Raw genomic sequence first — 19300 nt, 5'->3', positions numbered from 1 at the left:
ATAATATTGTATTCACCCTGGGTGGAGGGTTGCAACCCTTTTCTACTATCTACAGAGAGCGTCTTCTTATTCCTGAGTGGGGTCAGGATAATCTCCCCACCTGCCTTTACAGTGGTTGCCTATTGGTGACCCATGTTTGTGAGTATAACAACTATTACTCTTTGTCATTACCCCCTTTGTCAATACATACTACACTATTGGGGCTCTTGGTGTTCCTCTGTTTATCTCATTAAAAAGCTGATCATGTGAGATTGGTGACACACTGGAACCAGTTAAGAGGGATTTTGGCAAAAAATTGGCATTTGCTGAGACTGGACCCTAAAATTATAGAGGTTGTTGGGGACTACCCCAAGATGACGGCAAAAAGGGCAGCCAACCTGCGAGACAAGCTGGTAAAATCTGAATATCGGTCAGTAACGAAGCAATCAACGCGTATGTGGTTGTGGCCCACGACAAGGCCAATGGGGATGTTCCCATGTGGGAAATGTAATGTCTGCTACCTGGTTGATAGGACCAACATGTTCCAGAATGCTAATATGAGGAAATCGTATGATATAAGGGCATTTGTTAATTGTGAAAGTACTCCTATAGTATATATGATTGAATGCCCTTGCGGTCTTAAATACGTCGGTAAAACGACACGGAAGCTCAAAAAACGCACTCAGGAGCATGTTGGAAATATCTTAGAGGGAGATGAGACTAGCCCCTTGGGGCTACATTTTGGAATGTTCCATAACAACAGTCCAGATGGACTAAAGTTTAAGGGAATTATAAAAATGCAGATCCCGTCAAGGGGTTGAGATTTGGATAAAAAGTTGTGTCAGATAAAATCAGGTTGGATCTTTCGATTAGGGATGTTAATTCCAAATGGTTTAAATTCTGATCTTCCCCTTTCCCCTTTTCTGCCTACTTAAAATACCTGCAACTCGAATGACTTAGAAAGCAGGAGAATGTTTGATTATGATATATGACTGCATCTGTTTTGTTAGGTGGAAATACAGTGTGTTAAAAGCAGCTGTGACATCCTTAATATGCAATATCTGATATTAAATATAGGATGCAAACTGGTTTGAGAATGGCAAAAAACTGATCTATGCATGAAAAAAATGCAGAACTGCACAGGTTAGCATATAAAAGGTTAGCATATATAACGGAGGACTCGTTGTTTGATTGAAAACAAGGATAAACTGAGGCATAATTAACTAACCAATCGCAAGTTTGGTGGGAGTGACGTTATGCAAAAAAGGCACCAGCAGGACTTTTAAAAGAGGGAAGGTGAATCGCCGCCCTTTAATCATCTGATGAAGCCTGAAGTGACGGGCTATACTAGTGATGACGTGGGCACGCTAGGGGCGTCACCACGGCAACCGGAAGTCTGTCGGTATGACTCAAGTGAGCCGGGAGAGCAGCGTGGAGTATATAGTGGCATGCGCATCGGTCCTGTGAGCGGCCGTCAGCAGCGTAATCGGGTCCAGGTGCTTAAAGAGAGCCCACATGGGCAACCCCCTGTTGATCAGTGACTGTGATATAATAATTGTGCCACACTCCGCTGTTAAGAGTGCTAAGAACCGGCTCATATCTGCATAGAAACTGTGTAGTGACAGCCTAGTCTAGGACGTTCCATCCCTGCTTGAGTCCAGTTGATTGCTAAAGGAGAAGGCTATGGATAATCAGTATTGATCCTTAATCCTGTTAAAACTCCCAGGAGTACAGGTCCTTCTAAAAAAATTAGCATATTGTGATAAAGTTCATTATTTTCTGTAATGTACTGATAAACATTAGACTTTCATATATTTTAGATTCATTACACACAACTGAAGTAGTTCAAGCCTTTTATTGTTTTAAAGCGGATCCGAGATGAAAAACTAAATATAACAAGTGACTTGTCTATATATCTTATCTAAAGTTTAGATAGTTTACACAGCAAATCTATCTTCAAACAGCTTCAACAGTATATTAATATTTTTTCCTGTGATACAATGGGAGCAGACATGTTTTCTGCTTGTCACTATTACACAATTACACACACCGGCAAGCTTATCTGTATCTAGGCAATGCTAATCTGCATATTCTGTAAAAACTCCACTCTTATCTCCTCCATTACACAGGCAACTGATCTGTATCTGCACTGCAGCTCTCAGATTGTGAAAACTCTGCCTCTGAAATCTATAGCTAGTAACACCTTTTTCACCTGCCCAGACTGAAATACCACAATCCCTTGCAAGCGCCAAGGCACTCTGGAGAAGCTGTGGGTGTGGTTTGTTTAGTTTATAGGAAATTGGGGTATTAAAACAAAACAAAACAAGTATTTGGCTTGAGGAATGCCCTATAAACTATATGTAAGGAACACAATTATGCAAGGAGTAAAAGTTCATCTCGGATCCACTTTAATATTGATGATTTTGGCATACAGCTCATGAAAACCCCAAATTCCTATCTCAAAAAATTAGCATATTTCATCCGACCAATAAAAGAAAACTGTTTTTAAAACAAAAAAGTCAACCTTCAAATAATTATGTTCAGTTATGCACTTAATACTTGGTCGGGAATCCTTTTGCAGAAATGACTGCTTCAATGCGGTGTGGCATGGAGGCAATCAGCCTGTGGCACTGCTCAGGTGTTATGGAGGCCCAGGATGCTTCGATAGCGGCCTTAAGCTCATCCAGAGTGTTGGGTCTTGCGTCTCTCAACTTTCGCTTCACAATATCCCACAGATTCTCTATGGGGTTCAGGTCAGGAGAGTTGGCAGGCCAATTGAGCACAGTAATACCATGGTCAGTAAACCATTTACCAGTGGTTTTGGCACTGTGAGCAGGTGCCAGGTCGTGCTGAAAAATGAAATCTTCATCTCCATAAAGCTTTTCAGCAGATGGAAGCATGAAGTGCTCCAAAATCTCCTGATAGCTAGCTGCATTGACCCTGCCCTTGATAAAACACAGTGGACCAACACCAGCAGCTGACATGGCACCCCAGACCATCACTGGCTGTGGGTACTTGACACTAGACTTCAGGTATTTTGGCATTTCCCTCTCCCCAGTCTTCTTCCAGACTCTGGCACCTTGATTTCCGAATAACATGCAAAAGTTGCTTTCATCCGAAAAAAGTACTTTGGACCACTGAGCAACAGTCCAGTGCTGCTTCTCTGTAGCCCAGGTCAGGTGCTTCTGCCGCTGTTTCTGGTTCAAAAGTGGCTTGACCTGGGGAATGCGGCACCTGTAGCCCATTTCCTGCACATGCCTGTACACCGTGGCTCTGGATGTTTCTACTCCAGACTCAGTCCACTGCTTCCGCAGGTCCCCCAAGGTCTGGAATCGGTCCTTCTCCACAATCTTCCTCAGGGTCCGGTCACCTCTTCTCGTTGTGCAGCGTTTTCTGCCACACTTTTTCCTTCCCACAGACTTCCCACTGAGGTGCCTTGATGCAGCACTCTGGGAACAGCCTATTCGTTCAGAAATTTATTTCTGTGTCTTACCCTCTTGCTTGAGGGTGTCAATGATGGCCTTCTGGACAGCAGTCAGGTCGGCAGTCTTACCCATGATTGCGGTTTTGAGTAATGAACCAGGCTGGGAGTTTTTAAAAGCCTCAGGAATCTTTTCCAGGTGTTTAGAGTTAATTAGTTGATTCAGATGATTAGGTTAATAGCTCGTTTAGAGAACCTTTTCATGATATGCTAATTTTTTGAGATAGAAATTTTGGGTTTTCATGAGCTGTATGCCAAAATTATCAATATTAAAACAATAAAAGGCTTGAACTACTTCAGTTGTGTGTAATGAATCTAAAATATATGAAAGTCTAATGTTTATCAGTACATTACAGAAAATAATGAACTTTATCACAATATGCTAATTTTTTTAGAAGGACCTGTATATTGGACTTTGCAGTGAATGGAGTATGAATGCTTAGTTGTATATGTTAAACAGCCGGCTGTGGTTAGATAGGCCCTAAAAGCAGAACCCACTTTTTAACCTCCTGAGCGGTCTGGACGAGCTCAGCTCGTCCATCACCGCCGGAGGCTGCCGCTCAGGCCCTGCTGGGCCGATTTTTATCAAATAAAGTGCAGCACACGCAGCCGGCACTTTGCCAGCCGCGTGTGCTGCCTGATCGCCGCCGCTCTGCGGCGATTCGCCGCGAGCAGCGGCGAAAGAGGGCCCCCCTAGCCGCCTGAGCCCTGCGCAGCCGGAACAAAAAGTTCCGGCCAGCGCTAAGGGCTGGATCGGAGGCGGCTGACGTCAGGACGTCGGCTGACGTCGATGACGTCACTCCGCTCGTCGCTATGGCGACGATATAAGCAAAACAAGGAAGGCCGCTCATTGCGGCCTTCCTTGTTTATTCTGGGCGCCGGAGGCGATCGGAAGATCGCCTCCGGAGCGCCCTCTAGTGGGCTTTCATGCAGCCAACTTTCAGTTGGCTGCATGAAATAGTTTTTTTTTTATTTAAAAAAAACCCTCCCGCAGCCACCCTGGCGATTTAATCAGAACGCCAGGGTGGTTAAAGGAGTAAGGGGAATTGTGTTTTGCAGACAATAAAATTTGATATACTGTTTGAAGGAGACGCTGGTGAAGTGTAATAATTTGTTTAGTATTGTTTAGTCACTAGCTGGCTCCCCCTTGTGGGGTAAACAGATGTAAATTTATCTTAGTGCTGGAAATTGGTGTTTTGGATTAACAGATGGCCACCTGATTTGCCCAAAAGATATATCCCTCTCTGATTCAAATGTAATCAGAGAGGGATCTATTTTTGCCTGAGTGCCACACACCGCAAATAGATTTTTTTAACAAATCAGCACAAATAGATTTTTAAATAGAATTCAACTTGAAATCTGTATAAAAAAATTTGAAAAATTTAACATGCCGTAATTTGCTTGCGTAACATGCCATTGGGTCACGTAGGACAGGCGTCGTGTTCAGGGATGTAGATGGAAGGACAGAGAGGGAATGCACTGACTGGACAGGTGAGAAAGCTCTACAATGGTTCTTGGGGGGGGGGCATTAGTCAGCTTTGGGGCCCTGGCCAAATGCCCAGTTTTTCCCCTATGGAAGGCCATCAATCTACCCCCACCACTTTTTTAGCGAGATCTTCTGTCTGGTATGATGAATTATTTCAATCTGTTTCAGCTGAAAATCAATTAAAATTAAATTCAGGTGGCTACGCTGGGGCATCAATCTCCTGCAGTTTCAATCACAGTGATAACATCTGCCAGGGGAAATCAATTAAAGAGAACCCGAGACGGCATCAAAAAAGTAAAAAAGTAACATACTACCTGCTCCACGCCACCTCCCAGGTGAATCTGCACCACTCCATGCCACTCTCTGTGGGCCCGTTCATCCACCGCAGCCTGTTAATCCGCCAATCACTGACAGAAGAAATCCAAGATGGTCACAACCCGGGAATACTTCCTGGGTCTCCTCCACATGAAAAAAGTTTATTCAGGACATATCCCAGCACAGTAAAACAGCATCTGTTGACATGTTTCTGACTCACGGGTCCTTAATCATGATTTAGCACCTGTGAGTCCGAAACATGTCAAAGGATGCTGTTTTACTGTGCTGGGATAAGTCCTGAATAAACTTTTTTCATGTGGAGACCTAGTGAAGATCAAGTTATTTCATAGTATACTTTCGTTTGGTCTGGCAACCTGTGATCCAGCACAGTCCCATCCTATATAGTGTAGCAGTGTTCTACTATTCTTCCTACTTCCTGGGTCACAGATTAGCCGCTGATTGGTGGAAGATGGCAGAGGCAGATGGGATGGTTACAAGGAGGGGGGGGGGGGGGAGCGAGCTAACAGAGGCGGGGGAGCAAGATGACAGAGGCAGGGGGAGCAGGTGCTTGACAGCTGGACAGGAAAAGGAGGCTAGCGACAGATTGTTACTAGATTGTCACTAGCTTTGAGGGGGGAAAGCAGAGCCCAGGGGGACTGACAGCACCAGAAGGACACAGAGGTATCTCATTGGGCAGAGAACATGCCTCTGTGTCCTATAATCTATACACAGTCTGCCTCGGGTACTCTTTAATGTATGTGCATCTTTACTCCTGATGTGCTTGATCATAGGAAGAAGGGACATGCCTGATATTCTGATCAACAACTGATTGCCAGTTCTCTCATTTAAAATTTTTTTTTATAAGATCCTAAAAATTAGACTCTAAAAATGTCCAATAATGTATGACTAACTTATAGCCCTAGTCCAGCCTCACATTTTTAATGCATAGGATAGAACATGTGCATTAAATAACTGCACTGTGTTTTGTGCACTGCACACATGTACATTTTGCAGTGACTATAATAAAATCAGCTGGCACATGCACAGTTCAGAATTGCTTGTCTCCACTCGGGGGAAGTTCTGGGAGGCTGTGGGGAGAAGATGACCAGGATCAGGAAACAGGGAAGGGGAAGGTAACCCGAGGACAACAAGCCGCATTATGTTGGGAATACACGGTGCGTTTTTCCGGATCGATTCTGCCTCCCGATTGATTCCCCGCTCAATTTCGCGCCCTATTCTCTTATCTTCCATTCATTTTTTTAATTATCTTTTCCCATTGTGCCCTATGCGTAATCGAGCGCGGAATCGATTGGGTGGGAGATCGGACATGTCGGAAATGATCAATCGAGCCATCTAAATGGCTTAAAAACATACTGTGTATTCCCAGTGTTAGACTCAGGATTAGGTAATCTAGCTAGCACACCATGGCTTCATGTAATTGTCTGTCCCAGTGGTCAAGTCTGAGTGGGTTAAACCAGCAGAGCAAAGAGAGTAAAATTACAGGAACAGGAATACCATTCAAAATTTTATCCACACTCTAGTTATATATTTCACAAGAAACGATAATTGGCATGTAATAGATTTCATGCTAAGCTTGAGGAAGCGATAATCAAAAGTTGGTTGTTATTGCCCAGCAAGATTTTTTTGGATTAGGAATCTGAATGTACTTTCTGGCTTGAATGAGACAGTTAATTAGAAATGAATGTTGTTTTGATATTTTTTTCTGCATTGTTTTTATAACCAGTAAATGTACTGGTACTTATTCTTGGGCACATCATACATTGTGAAGGTCGCTTTGCAGGTGTGTTGTGGTGAGTGTTTGACTGCCACCTGGTGGTATATTAAAAGTAATTACAATTATTGGCTAAATTGTTCACATAGACTGAAAAAGATGTCGTCAAAAACATTTCAATCACTATTTTATCCAGAGGAAAGCAAAAAATACACATCACAAAGAGATATTTTACTGAAGGTTCCCTAAACCTATGTTTAAAACCAGTCTGCCTATTGAATTAATCTAAAGAATGATCAATGTGCCATTGCTTATAAAAGTCATATTTTATAATAATAATAATACACAAATACCATTATTGGCATCCACAAACACTACAAAAAGTCCCAAATCCTTGTGTAATAACGTAGAAGATGATAAAGGGTGCTGTCAAAAGTGACAAAATATTTATTTTGTATTTTTCAGTTTCATTTTTCCCATTGTGTTACAGGGGGCCTGAAATTGCCCTTCTGTTATATTATACATACTGTAGGTGAAAATTCATCTTTACAGAGTCACCATGGGTACTAATCTCATGTGTACCATTCTGCAACATGAACTTTGCATATACCATACTAAAAAATGCCAACATACCATAATGCATCGCTCATTACATGTACTGTAACATATCTGTAGCATACTGTACTACATGCTGCATGCACTACTACATACTTCAATGACCATGTACCATACTTAACCCCACCAGTACCATAGATGTACCATACAGCACCAAACCTATGCCCTCTTGTACTGCCTTTATCAAGAACTGCACCTCACAACTGTAAAATGATTTATGCTGTCCTATTCCTGCTTTATAATTATAGTTAGACCACTAATGTATCTAGGTCTGGATTGTAAATTAGTGATGTGAAAAGTATTACTGTGCAGTCTGATGTAATCTGTAAATACAGACACAGTACAACACTCCTTATCCCAAACAATGTGGGGAAATCTGAATACCATGTAAGGTTTTGGATTCAGCTGCCATAATGCATATTGCTCCCATGTTGTACAGGTTTTCCCTGTATGCTTGATTCCCATACACATCACATAATCACATAAAAATGCAAAGTAGGCTGACTGGATACTCCCAGATTTGGCCATACAATGTGGTAGGGACATTATGTTGGGAATCCCTATAAGAGACATTGAATAACTGGTTCATTGCTCTGTACATTGTTTTGGAAACAGTGTCACTACTAAATAAATGCAGGAAACAATTTATAGTGTGAATCAGTGTAAACATGGTCTGTACTACAGTTTCAAGCTATTTATCTGTTGTATTTCAAACCAACAAACCTTAATTTACACATTAAGCACCTTTCTGGGAAACCAGGTCACACTCCTGGAAATTCCTGTGTACTGTGACTGTACAGGTATTTCACACATGAGCCACAATGACAAAAATACACTCAGATTTTGAGAAGTTGGCCAAGTTAAACATTTTATGTTGGGGCAGCTGATAAAGACCACAATGGTGAAAATCTAGCGTGTGTACAGGAGTTTCCCAACATCATCTAAGGATCCAGCATGGTTGATCCTTGGCAACGTCTAACCTTTTCTTGAATAGATCATCAGAACAGTCTGTATGGCTGATATTGTGGTGAAAGCCCTCCCACAGTGTGATGTCATGACCATGGTCCTGACAGTTTGCTGTCTGTAAACCTCATTGCATTGTGGGAAATAACAGCTTTTTCTAACTGCCAAGCAAGCAATATCTCCCTCTGTGCATAGGACTCTCCGTAATGAACATTCCATACTGATCACCTGGCAGGCAGATGTCCCCACCACCAGTGATACATTTCAGGATGTAAATCAGGGAGAGGAAAGATAGAACTGTACAAAATAAGCAGTTTTATTTGTTATGTTATTTTCATTACAGTTCCTCCTGAGGGATCTCCTCCCAGACCTGAACTAAAGCATCCACCAACTCCTGGACAGTCTGTGGTGCAATGTGGCGTTGGTGGATGGGGGGAGACTTGATGTCCCAGATGTGCTCAGTTGGATTCAGGTCTGGGGAACGGGCGGACCAGTCCATAGCATCAATGCCTTCGTCTTGCAGGATCTCACCTAATGGCAGTCAGACTACCTCTGGCGAGCACATGAGGGCAGTGCGGCCCCCCAAAGAAATGCCATCCCACACCATTACTGACCCACTGCCAAACCGGTCATGCTGGAGGATGTTGCAGGCAGCAGAACATTCTCCGGACTCTGTCACGTCTGTCATGTGCTCAGTGTGAACATGCTTTCATCTGTGAAGAGCACAGTGTGCCAGTGGTGAATTTGCCTGTCTTGGTGTACTATAGCAAATGCCAAACGTCCAGCACGGTGTTGGGCTGTAAGCACAACCCCCGCTTGTGGGCGTCAGGCCCTCATACCACCCTCATGGAGTCTGTTACTGACCATTTGAGAAGACACATGCACATTTGTGGCCTGCTGGAACTTATTTTGCAGGGCTCTGGCAGTGCTCCTCCTGTTCCTTCTTATACAAAGGCGGAGGTAGCACTCCTGCTGCTGGGTTGTTGCCCTCCTACAGCCTCCTCCATGTCTCCTGATGTACTGGCCTGTCTCCTGGTACTGGCCTGTCTCCTGGTGTACACTGACAGACACAGCAAACCTTCTTGCCACAGCTCGCAGTGATGTGCCATGCTGGGTGAGCTGCACTACCTGAGCCACATAAGTGGGTTGTAGATTTCCTCTCATGCTACCACTAGAGTGAAAGCACTGCCAGCATTCAAAAGTGACCAAAACAGCCAGAAAGCATAGGAAATAAGGAGTAACCTGCGGTCACCACCTGCAGAACCACTACTTTATTGGGAATGTCTTGCTAATTGCCTGTAATTTCCACCTGTTGTCTATTCCATTTACACAACAGCATTTGAATTTGATTGTCAATCAGTGTTGCTACCTAAGTGGACAGTTTGATTTCACTGAAGTGTGATTGACTTGGAGTTACACTGTGTTGTTTAAGTGATCCCTTTATTTTTTTGAGCAGTGTATTTCCTGTACCAAGTTAAAAGAATCAGGGTCCATATCTACTGTGAATAATGAAGGCGGCTATGTTATGTGTTTGGCCCACTTCTGCATCTGACTCAGGGGAGGCCTTTAGCCTGTGTAAGAAACAGCAAAATCATTTTGGAGCAGGGCGTACTGCACAGTGCCAGAAAGATGGGTCTCAAGGTACAGTGCCTGCTTGCAATGCTTGCTTGCAAAGGTTGTGCAACAGAATACTGGGTGAAGGGTTCCATTATTTTTGTCATGACATTTCCATTTGTGTTATTTTTTTAAATATTCTGGCACACAAAAGCTTCAAAGCAAACCCTGATTTTGTTAAACAGCAAATAGACATGCCAGTTACTTTAGCCATTTTCAAATTACCTCAGAGACAAATGTGGTTACTGCTTTTTTGTGGAGGAGTACCAACAAATTTGTCCATGCACGCTCTTCCTGTACGATCGGAATGAGAGGAATCCATAACATATATAGGCACAGATTTTGTCAGACTGCATTACTTATACTTGTATCTAAAACAAAAGCTTTCAGTTAGAGGAGACTATTGACACGTCTCGTGGTATCGTGTGAGAGACTTCAGCTGTTATTTCCTCTGAGGCTGTGGCAGCTTATGAAGGAGGTGTTGTGTGCTGGAAGAATGCGGCACAGCATATTTTACATTTTTTTTGTTATATACTTCTGTGAAAAATATTCAAAGGGACAAATCTGAACAGTTATGCAATAGTGCACACCATGAGCTAAACAAAATAGGTAAAGGCACTTAGCCATAACTGTTCATTGACTTACGACTGACTTCTGTATACTTTCAAGCCCCTGTTTTATGCCCCTTGCAAGCATCTGTTGCCATCTTATACTTGTGTTTTTGTGCTACAATATTTCATTGTATTTATTGGTGATTTAAATGACAACTATCAAAGAAACCATTTTTACACAAATTCCATTATGTTAAAGCAAATCATTTTTAAAAAAGGATAATTGGTATACATCTTTTGTAGGTTTTGTTTTTATTAATTACCTAAAAAATGCTGCTCCTTTATTAGACTGTCAGCATCAGCTTGGTGAACCCATGGATCTTCACAGTGGACGCCTCCATATGAGGAAATATATAAGGCCACACAATGCTTGTGTCCCCCCACTGCACACTGGGATATGAAAAGAGATGGGCGAATGCGGCAACAAGACGAAAGACATCCACTCTTTCTCCTGGTGTGTTCAAGTAACATACTGCACATGTGCGTGCAATGTTCATTATTAGATCAGAGCTGGTGTAAATAGGAGGTGTCTATAGTCGCCGACTACATTTATTCAAGATACCTCCCACCTCTGCCGGCTACTATCTAATAATGGGCATGCTGTGTATGTGCAGTATATCATTGGGCATAGCAGGAGTAAGGGCTGTCTATTGCCTGCTAATTTTGTTGCCACCGTGGTCGTGACTCCGTTATTGTATTACAGCCGTGGGGGGGGGGGGGGGAGGAATTACCGGTAGCCACACAAAGCTTCACAGTGAGGCGCCCCCTCTGAAGATAGATGTGCTCACCAACCCAACGCCTTCAGACTATTATGGCCCAGCATTTTTCAAGTTATTGATTTGAACAAGACTGCATAGACAATTTATACCAGTTACTCTTTATTAACCTTGCTGGCGGTATGATTTCCAGATTTCAGGATGTGAACACGGTATCATTTTTCATGGGCTTTTAGACCCTAAAATTCAGAATAAATCGTACTACAGTGAAATCTGCAGCAGCCCCTGCACATTACTCACCTCCTGGGGATCCAGCACTGCTATTCTTCCTCCTGTCCTCCAGGTGTCGCTCAGCCCTTATGGCGAGATCGCTGTCTGTCATCATGTAACAAATGACGATCTCACCTAAGGGATCGAGAGCCTCCAAGGACTGGAAGAAGATAGGCTGCAAATGTCCAGATCCTGGGGGAGGTGAATTATAGTAACCGTTGTGCTTATGCTCTGCCAATACCTCCCGGTGGCTACCCTGACCCAGGCTCTAGATTATCGCTAACAGCATCTTTTTTTCATCCTGAGCCTTGGTATGGGATACCTCTAAGGCCCGGTTCACACTTGCGGTGGCCCTCCGGAATCGCCGTGCCGGAGCCGCACCGCTTGCAGAACGGACGGAACGGACGCACGGCATAGCAATGAAAGCCTATGCGTCCGTTCACATGCGTCCGTTCTGCCGAACCGGAGCCGGACCGGATCCGGGCCGGATCCGGACTCCGGCCTTCGTTCCAACATGCGCTATTTTTTCATCCGGCTCCTCCGGCAGCCGTATCCGGGGCGGAGCCGGACTGCACCATCCGGCCAATACAAACCAATGGGAACCGGAGAGCGCACAACACACTGGCTGAGAAATCCGGATGTTCTACCCCACTTCCTATGGGGATTGTTGCGGCGATATTGGATGGGGACACATGGGCAAGCATTTTGGAGTGGAGCAGCACAGCTGGATCCGGATCCGGAGATGTTGGCAGCATGTCGCAGGTGGAGGTGAGTGCTAAACAGCAGAGGGCCTGATTCCACAGGTCCCCCTTCTGCTGACCTCCCAGACCCCAACATTTTTTTTGTTTTTAACGTTACTTTTGCCAAACAGATCCGGATCGCATCCTGATGGACACCTGATGCAACCTGACCGGATCGGATCCGGATCAGAACCGTACGGTTCCGATCCGGATCCGGTCCGGATCCGGTCAGGTCATCCGGTCCGTTTGGCAAACAACCGCAAGTGTGAACGGGGCCTAAGAAGGTTAAAAATGCTGATTTTTACATTATGTCATTTGTGTAAAAATGGATTCTATGATTTTTGTCCTTGAAGCGTGTCTTTACCAAATTTCTTATGTGATAAAATTGAAAATGGAACGCCATACATGATATTAATAGTAACGGCTTCATTTTTGACAGTGGTACTATATTTATGACTTAAAGTAATTGTTTATTTTCATGTAACCTGGCAGATATGAACGTCTGGAAGAGCAGCTTAATGACCTGACAGAGCTTCATCAAAACGAGATGACTTTACTTAAGCAGGAGCTAGCCAGCATGGAAGAGAAAGTGGCCTATCAGTCATATGAGCGAGCCAGAGATATTCAGGTACACATAGGGCTAGGAATCATTTTTCGAAAAATGGTCATGTGATGGTCAATAGAAACCTAATCCTGCAAACAATTGATTACTACCTAGTCAGTGAATGAGTAGAGACTTCTACCAGCCCCCTGCAGCCGCCCTGTGCCCGTGCCAGCACTGAACGATCCTCCGGATCCCCGCAGCTCCCTAGTTTCATTTAGATGTGTGGCCCCAGACTGCATGAGAAAATTTTAATCACTCAGTCTAGCTGCTAAAACTCCTCAGACTTTTCTGGTTGCTGCACATTGGTTTCAATGAAAGTGCACAGATTTGTGTTTTTCTATAAGGATTAAAGGACAACTGACCCAAACACAAAAACTATATAAACTAAGCACAAAGGTGTTCCTGAGGCTGGTACATACCTTTGTGTGCTGTCCTATGATCCCTGGCCAAAGAGTTTGACTTTTTTTTTTTTTTTCGAAAAGTCAAACTTTAAATCAGGAAATGGTTGGCTTACCATGCAGGTTTGTCCCACTCACCTCTCAAATGATCCCAGTTAGGACTCAACCCTTCATGGATCTAAATCCAATCAATTTTTATTGTACATCAATTGCAGTAGTACAAAGCCTAACAAACAGCATGACGTTTTGGGCGAAAGGCCCTTTATCAAATCAGATTTTGCTTTGTACTACTGTGATTAATGTACAATAAAAATTGATTGGATATAGATCCCTTGACCGTCCACTGTTCACGCCCCCGTATTTTCCACCTGTTACAGACGTAAGCTTAGTGCAGCCTTTCTCTTGTGCACAAGCACATATTTGGCTACAGAAGAAGCAGTGACCTGGAATTTCTTCTGGGGTCCTCACTTTATGGGGCCCTCATTTTACAGATGGAGGAGCTGGTTTTCATAGGAAAGCTGTGCCCCCCCATGGGACTATGGAGGGAGGAATGAACATGGCAGATATCATCTGGGGGAAATATTCTGGTCATATTTTTATTTAAACATATTGTGTTTGGGTAAGTTGTCCTTTAACCACTTCCCCGAGACGAGTGACTACATCCCTGCAAAATTCCATATTTCCTTCCCCCCCAATCACCCCTCCCCCCACCCACCCACGTGCACTCCCGCAATCGTTACTGCCGCCAGTCGTTAGCCGGGAGATCAATGAATGGGAACACAGTGTGGGTTTTAATTACGGTAGCATGTATTATAGATATAACAATATTATAGATATAGAAATAATTCTTAGCAAAAAGTTATCATTGTGATAAGTAAAAATAAAGTTATAGGCGAATGAATGGAAGGAGCACTGACAGGTGAAAATTGCTCTGTTTTTTTAAGGGGAAAAACCCTTGGAGGTGAAGTGGTTAAATAACATGGTAAGATTATCTTGCGCATAAAATGCACCTAGTATAAAGTGATTTGTGGGCACTGTCTGAGCAGGGCAGCATACTTGGTGGCAGATAATAATGCCCTGAAATGGGGACTGCAGGGCAGAATCTTCTTGTTTATTTGTTTTTATCCCTACCTAAACATCTTTTTTTATATTATTGCTTTCTTTAGGAAGCTGTGGAGTCGTGTCTAACCCGCATCACTAAACTGGAGTTGCAGCAACAACAGCAACAAGTTGTTCAGTTAGAAGGAGTGGAGAATGCCAATGCTCGTGCTCTGTTAGGCAAGTTCATCAATGTGCTGCTAGCCCTAATGGCAGTTCTGCTAGTCTTTGTATCCACAGCTGCCAGCTTCATCACCCCATTGGTGAAAACCCGCGTACGCCTTGTGTCTTCTCTGCTCTTCCTCCTTTCCCTGCTCACTCTCTGGAGGCACTGGGACTCTGTTTCTTACTGTCTAGAACATTTTCTCCTACCTAGCTGATCTCTCGTCCTCTATACTAGCCTCCCCTAGCCTTTCAGAGAAAGAATTTCCTAATCGGACCTATTTCTTCTGTACGTATAGACATATGAATGAAGCTGTTAATGCATATAATGACACACCCTCTCAGAGCTTCAGATTTAAAATGGCATCTTTTTGTCACACCTGCACAAAGAGAGCATAGCCACATGCGAACGCAAAGGCAGCTTATAAGATCTTGTATTTCAGAGCACGGAATAACAATGAAAGTTTTATGTGATGATCTGCAGAGTTTAGAAGCAGTTATCTGCAAGTCAATCAATTCTGAGATATGAGTTTATGCAAGGAGTACAAGTTATAAGGTGCACAATGAATGGACTGAATTTCTACAATATCTCTGGTGATGCTAACCTCTCACTTCAAGCTTGTGTAAGGACATGGCTGTACTGGAGTTGGTTCCAACAATCTCATTCTACAGCACCGATGGACTTATAGGGAGGATTATCGAAAGCAGAACAGCGTTCACAGTATTCCTGCCTAAAAGCTATAGTGTTTACTTTTGCATTTTTTCTAAACTAGCCTCCTTAGCAGTTAGCAAGACAGTGAACATCGTGTATCCAGCAGTACTAGCGTTCACAAAGATGGGAAGATGTTTACACAGAAAGCTGAGGAGCATTAGGTTGCACTGGTCAACTGATTTCAGTGAAAATGCAATAACTATAAATCACTTGCAAGCTGCATGTTTTGAGTGCTTCGTTGCACTAGTTGACTACAAATACGTCAGCTGATCTGACAGGTTTTGCTGTCATTTATACCCAGCAGAAAGGTCTTTCATAAAGTAAAAACAGTATTTAGAGTGTGGTCTAAAATATAAAGTGGAACTCTACTCAAATCGTTTTTTAATATGGATAGGGTAGGGTAGAGTTAGAAACTCAGTCAGGTTTTTATTGCTATCTCCTTCCCTGTTAGGCACATTCTTTCTAAACTCCTGTATTAGACAGGATACATGAACTGTAAGTGTATCTCCATATAGGAAGGGGAAATACCATCTGTGATACAAAGTTCCTGTTTTGGTGACAACTGCTAGGGTACGTTCACACTATGCACAGAATGATGCAATTTTTAAAGAGTACTTGAGGTTAAAACGAAGGAACCTGTCAATGACGGCTCTGTCATACTCTGGACATACCTGTCCTGACTTCAAGGCACAGGTGATGCTCCACCCCCCTCATCTGCAGTGTGGTGGTGACCATGTTTCTAAAGGCAACTCTTGCATGGCCACGACCCGCCCCCTATTGGGCTGGGGCTAGGGGCAGGCCAAGGCGACATTGGTGGGCATGGCAAGAGGCTTGGTGGGCAATTTAAAAAGAAATCGATAGCGCCCATCTCCGAGTCGGATCGATCACCTGCTTGGAGAGAAAACACCAGGACAGGTGAGTATTAAACCATGCAACTCATAATTATGACAGACCCTGTCATGAAAGGCTCTGTCATTTTGACTTCAAGTACTCTTTAACTGCATAGCAACATGCTGCAATGATTCCACAATCAGTGCATCGTGAGCTGTGCTGTGTGTGTTTCCGCCAGTTTTAAATTCCGTTGTGATGTGTTGAATGCGCATCCCAACGGATTCAGTGTGAACTTAGCCTTACACGGATAGGAGATGAGGAAAAGTGTCCCTAACAAGGGCACAGTCAACAAAATTAAAAACTAAAAGAATGTTTTGGAAGGAGTTCCACTAACATACATACATACATACATCTTTTTATGTCAAAACAGCTTTTCCTGTTGTAAATTCAAAAGGTGTTTTTTTAATTTATTTAGTTATTTATTTATTTATTGAATAAAATTTCAAATCAGTGTGCATCTGTAGCCTTTTGAAATTCTGTGGCCTAGAATATATGCTGGCCATGCACACGACAATCTGAGTACAGTCTTTTCAGCAACTGTATAGATTGAGGTGAAAGCAGACTAGATAAAACATAGGAGATTGTTTACTTGGTATAGTACAGGAGATTCATTAGGTAGCCCTCCCACTACAGTAGGTGTTAAGCCCAATCTACACGATACGATTCTTTGTACGATTCGATTATGATTCTATTTACGATCCGATTAAATCCGACATGTCCGATCGGGATTCGATTCAATTCGATTTGCCATTGCAAAACAATGGCAAATCGAATTGAACTGAATCGAATCCCGATCAGACATGTCGGATTTAATCGGATTGTAAATAGAATCGTAATCAAATCGTACAAAGAAACGTATTGTGTAGATGGGGCTTTAAAGGGAACCTGAAGTGAGACATACATGGAGGCTGCCATATTTATTACCTTTTAAGTAATACCAGTTGCCTGGCTGTGCTGCTGATCCTTCGTCTCTAATACGTTTAGCCTTTGACCCTGAACAAGCATGCAGCAGATCAGATGACGGACTAGATTTGCTGCATGCGTGTTTCTAGTGTGATTCAGAAAGTACTGCAGCCAAATAGATCAGCAGGGCTGCCAGGCAACTGGTATTGTTTAAAAGGAAATAAATATGGCAGCCTCCACACTCTTCTCAATTCAGGTTCCCTTCAATACTACCAAAGCAGATGCAGGGTTTTGTTTCTAAGAAGGTACATTTGCAGCGATCCGACAATTACCCTTTTTATTTGCTGTACATTAACTCATGAAAGATTATTGACAGATGTTGTTTTGCTGACAGTTTTGCTACTTTTACAAAGATCCACCTAATATCTGAATTTGTTCTTCCATATTAAACGGAACAAAATAAAAAAAAATTGTGCTGTGAAAACCTCAAATTCTTCCCTCCAGCCATGGCACTTGATGGCCACCATTCCTCCTCTTCTTTGCTTTTCTGGTCTCTCCTAGTGCAGATCTCTGTCTTCAGGGATGTCTGTACCATAGCTGAAAGTACGGGAAAGGTAAAATAAAAGGTAAGATATGAATTAAAGCAAGCCTCCTTTTCTATAATGCCAGTTACCCGGAGTGTGTACGATACAGTGGTCACCTTAGGAGATAGAGTTGGAGAATCTCCACAGCTGCCACACTGACACTTGTACTGGTGAGGGAACACCTGCAAAGTAAATTAAGGAAGGACTGGACACACACACACACACACACACACGCACAGCTTCCATTGTCTGGTGTCATTGCTTCCCCACCCACCCATTGGACAGAGTAGCATGGTGATAGGCAGCACGGTGTGGCAATAAACAACACTGAAGAGGAGTGAGCAAGACCTGTCCTTAGCCCCTGCCCCCCCCCCTCCCCATGATAGCAGGGGTCCTAGAGGTTGTTTTTATGTTGTTACACCTCAGTATTATTTTAGTTACTTGTTGTGAGGGTAGCATTGAACCAAACTTGTCAACAAACTGCCATCAGCTTAACTGACTAAAAAAGGTACAGATGATCACTTAAGCAGCCACTGCAGACACTAAATGGGGAAATCCATATGTAAAGAAGAGGCGGCACACCACTGGCTGCAAAAGATGCTTGTATTGTGGAACACAAAACACTACATGTTATGGACACACAGGTCCTTCATCAGGTGCATAACGTTATGCACCTGATGAAGGACCTGTGGGTCCGTAATGTAGTGTTTCTGTTCCGCAATACAAGCATTTTTTGAAGCCAGTGGTGTGCCGCCTCTTCTTTACATTTGGTTGAATTAGGACCATTAGAGCAATCCAGTCAAGGCTTGGCACCGGCATATTCCCAGGCCCCTATAACTGGGTGCTGTCTCTGTGGAAGTCTATTTCGCATTTACTGAATGGGGACTTCACCTCAGAGAGCAGCTTCTGACTGGCTAGTCATTTTCATAAATGACTTATACACATTGATTTTTTACAAGTATTGGTACACTAGCTGCTGATATTTAAAACCAGTCGCATTTCTGCAGTAAGGATTTTAATTGCTCACGTTCTACTTTTGGAATGCGTACAATTAAAGAATTCTAATGACATGAGCATAGACCATGACATGGAAAGACCATGTTGTTGTTCCCACTACGATGTGTTGTGATTGCCAAACGCACAACATGCTGCATTTTTGGTTTAACAGCGTTTACAGTGTAACTGAACAGGGGTGGCAGCCACACTAAGAATCACATAGCAAGAGCACAAGTAAAACATCTACTCTGCAGTCTTTGCAGTGGGAATGGGCTCTTAGTAGTAAGCATAGTAGCAACTCTTCCCATATTTACTACAAGGAAGCTCTTATTCGATTTGTCAGGTATACTTGAGTGCTCTTTCACTAAGAGGCGGTGCACCGCAGCCTAAGTCTATGAGTTACAGTAGTTCATACTACCTACATTGCGGT

General features: G+C 43.2%; 1 protein-coding gene across 2 annotated transcripts in view; it reads left to right on the top strand.

Moving 5' to 3' along the window:
- TMCC2 (transmembrane and coiled-coil domain family 2) overlaps positions 1-17102 on the top strand; it is a 98967-nt gene extending 81865 nt beyond the window's left edge. For both annotated transcript variants that reach the window (XM_068269581.1, XM_068269580.1), the window contains exons 5-6: positions 13015-13150; positions 14691-17102. In XM_068269581.1, the coding sequence (XP_068125682.1) occupies positions 13015-13150; positions 14691-15002 (448 nt within the window). In that variant the 3' untranslated portion in view covers positions 15003-17102. The remainder of the gene's footprint in view (positions 1-13014; positions 13151-14690) is intronic.
- The last annotated feature ends 2198 nt before the right edge of the window (positions 17103-19300 follow it).

The sequence above is a fragment of the Hyperolius riggenbachi genome, chromosome 2 (genome assembly GCF_040937935.1).
Source record: "Hyperolius riggenbachi isolate aHypRig1 chromosome 2, aHypRig1.pri, whole genome shotgun sequence".
NCBI classification, from domain to species: domain Eukaryota; kingdom Metazoa; phylum Chordata; class Amphibia; order Anura; family Hyperoliidae; genus Hyperolius; species Hyperolius riggenbachi.
Note: the sequence above shows the minus strand (reverse complement) of the source record. Positions and strands in the feature narration are given on the sequence as shown.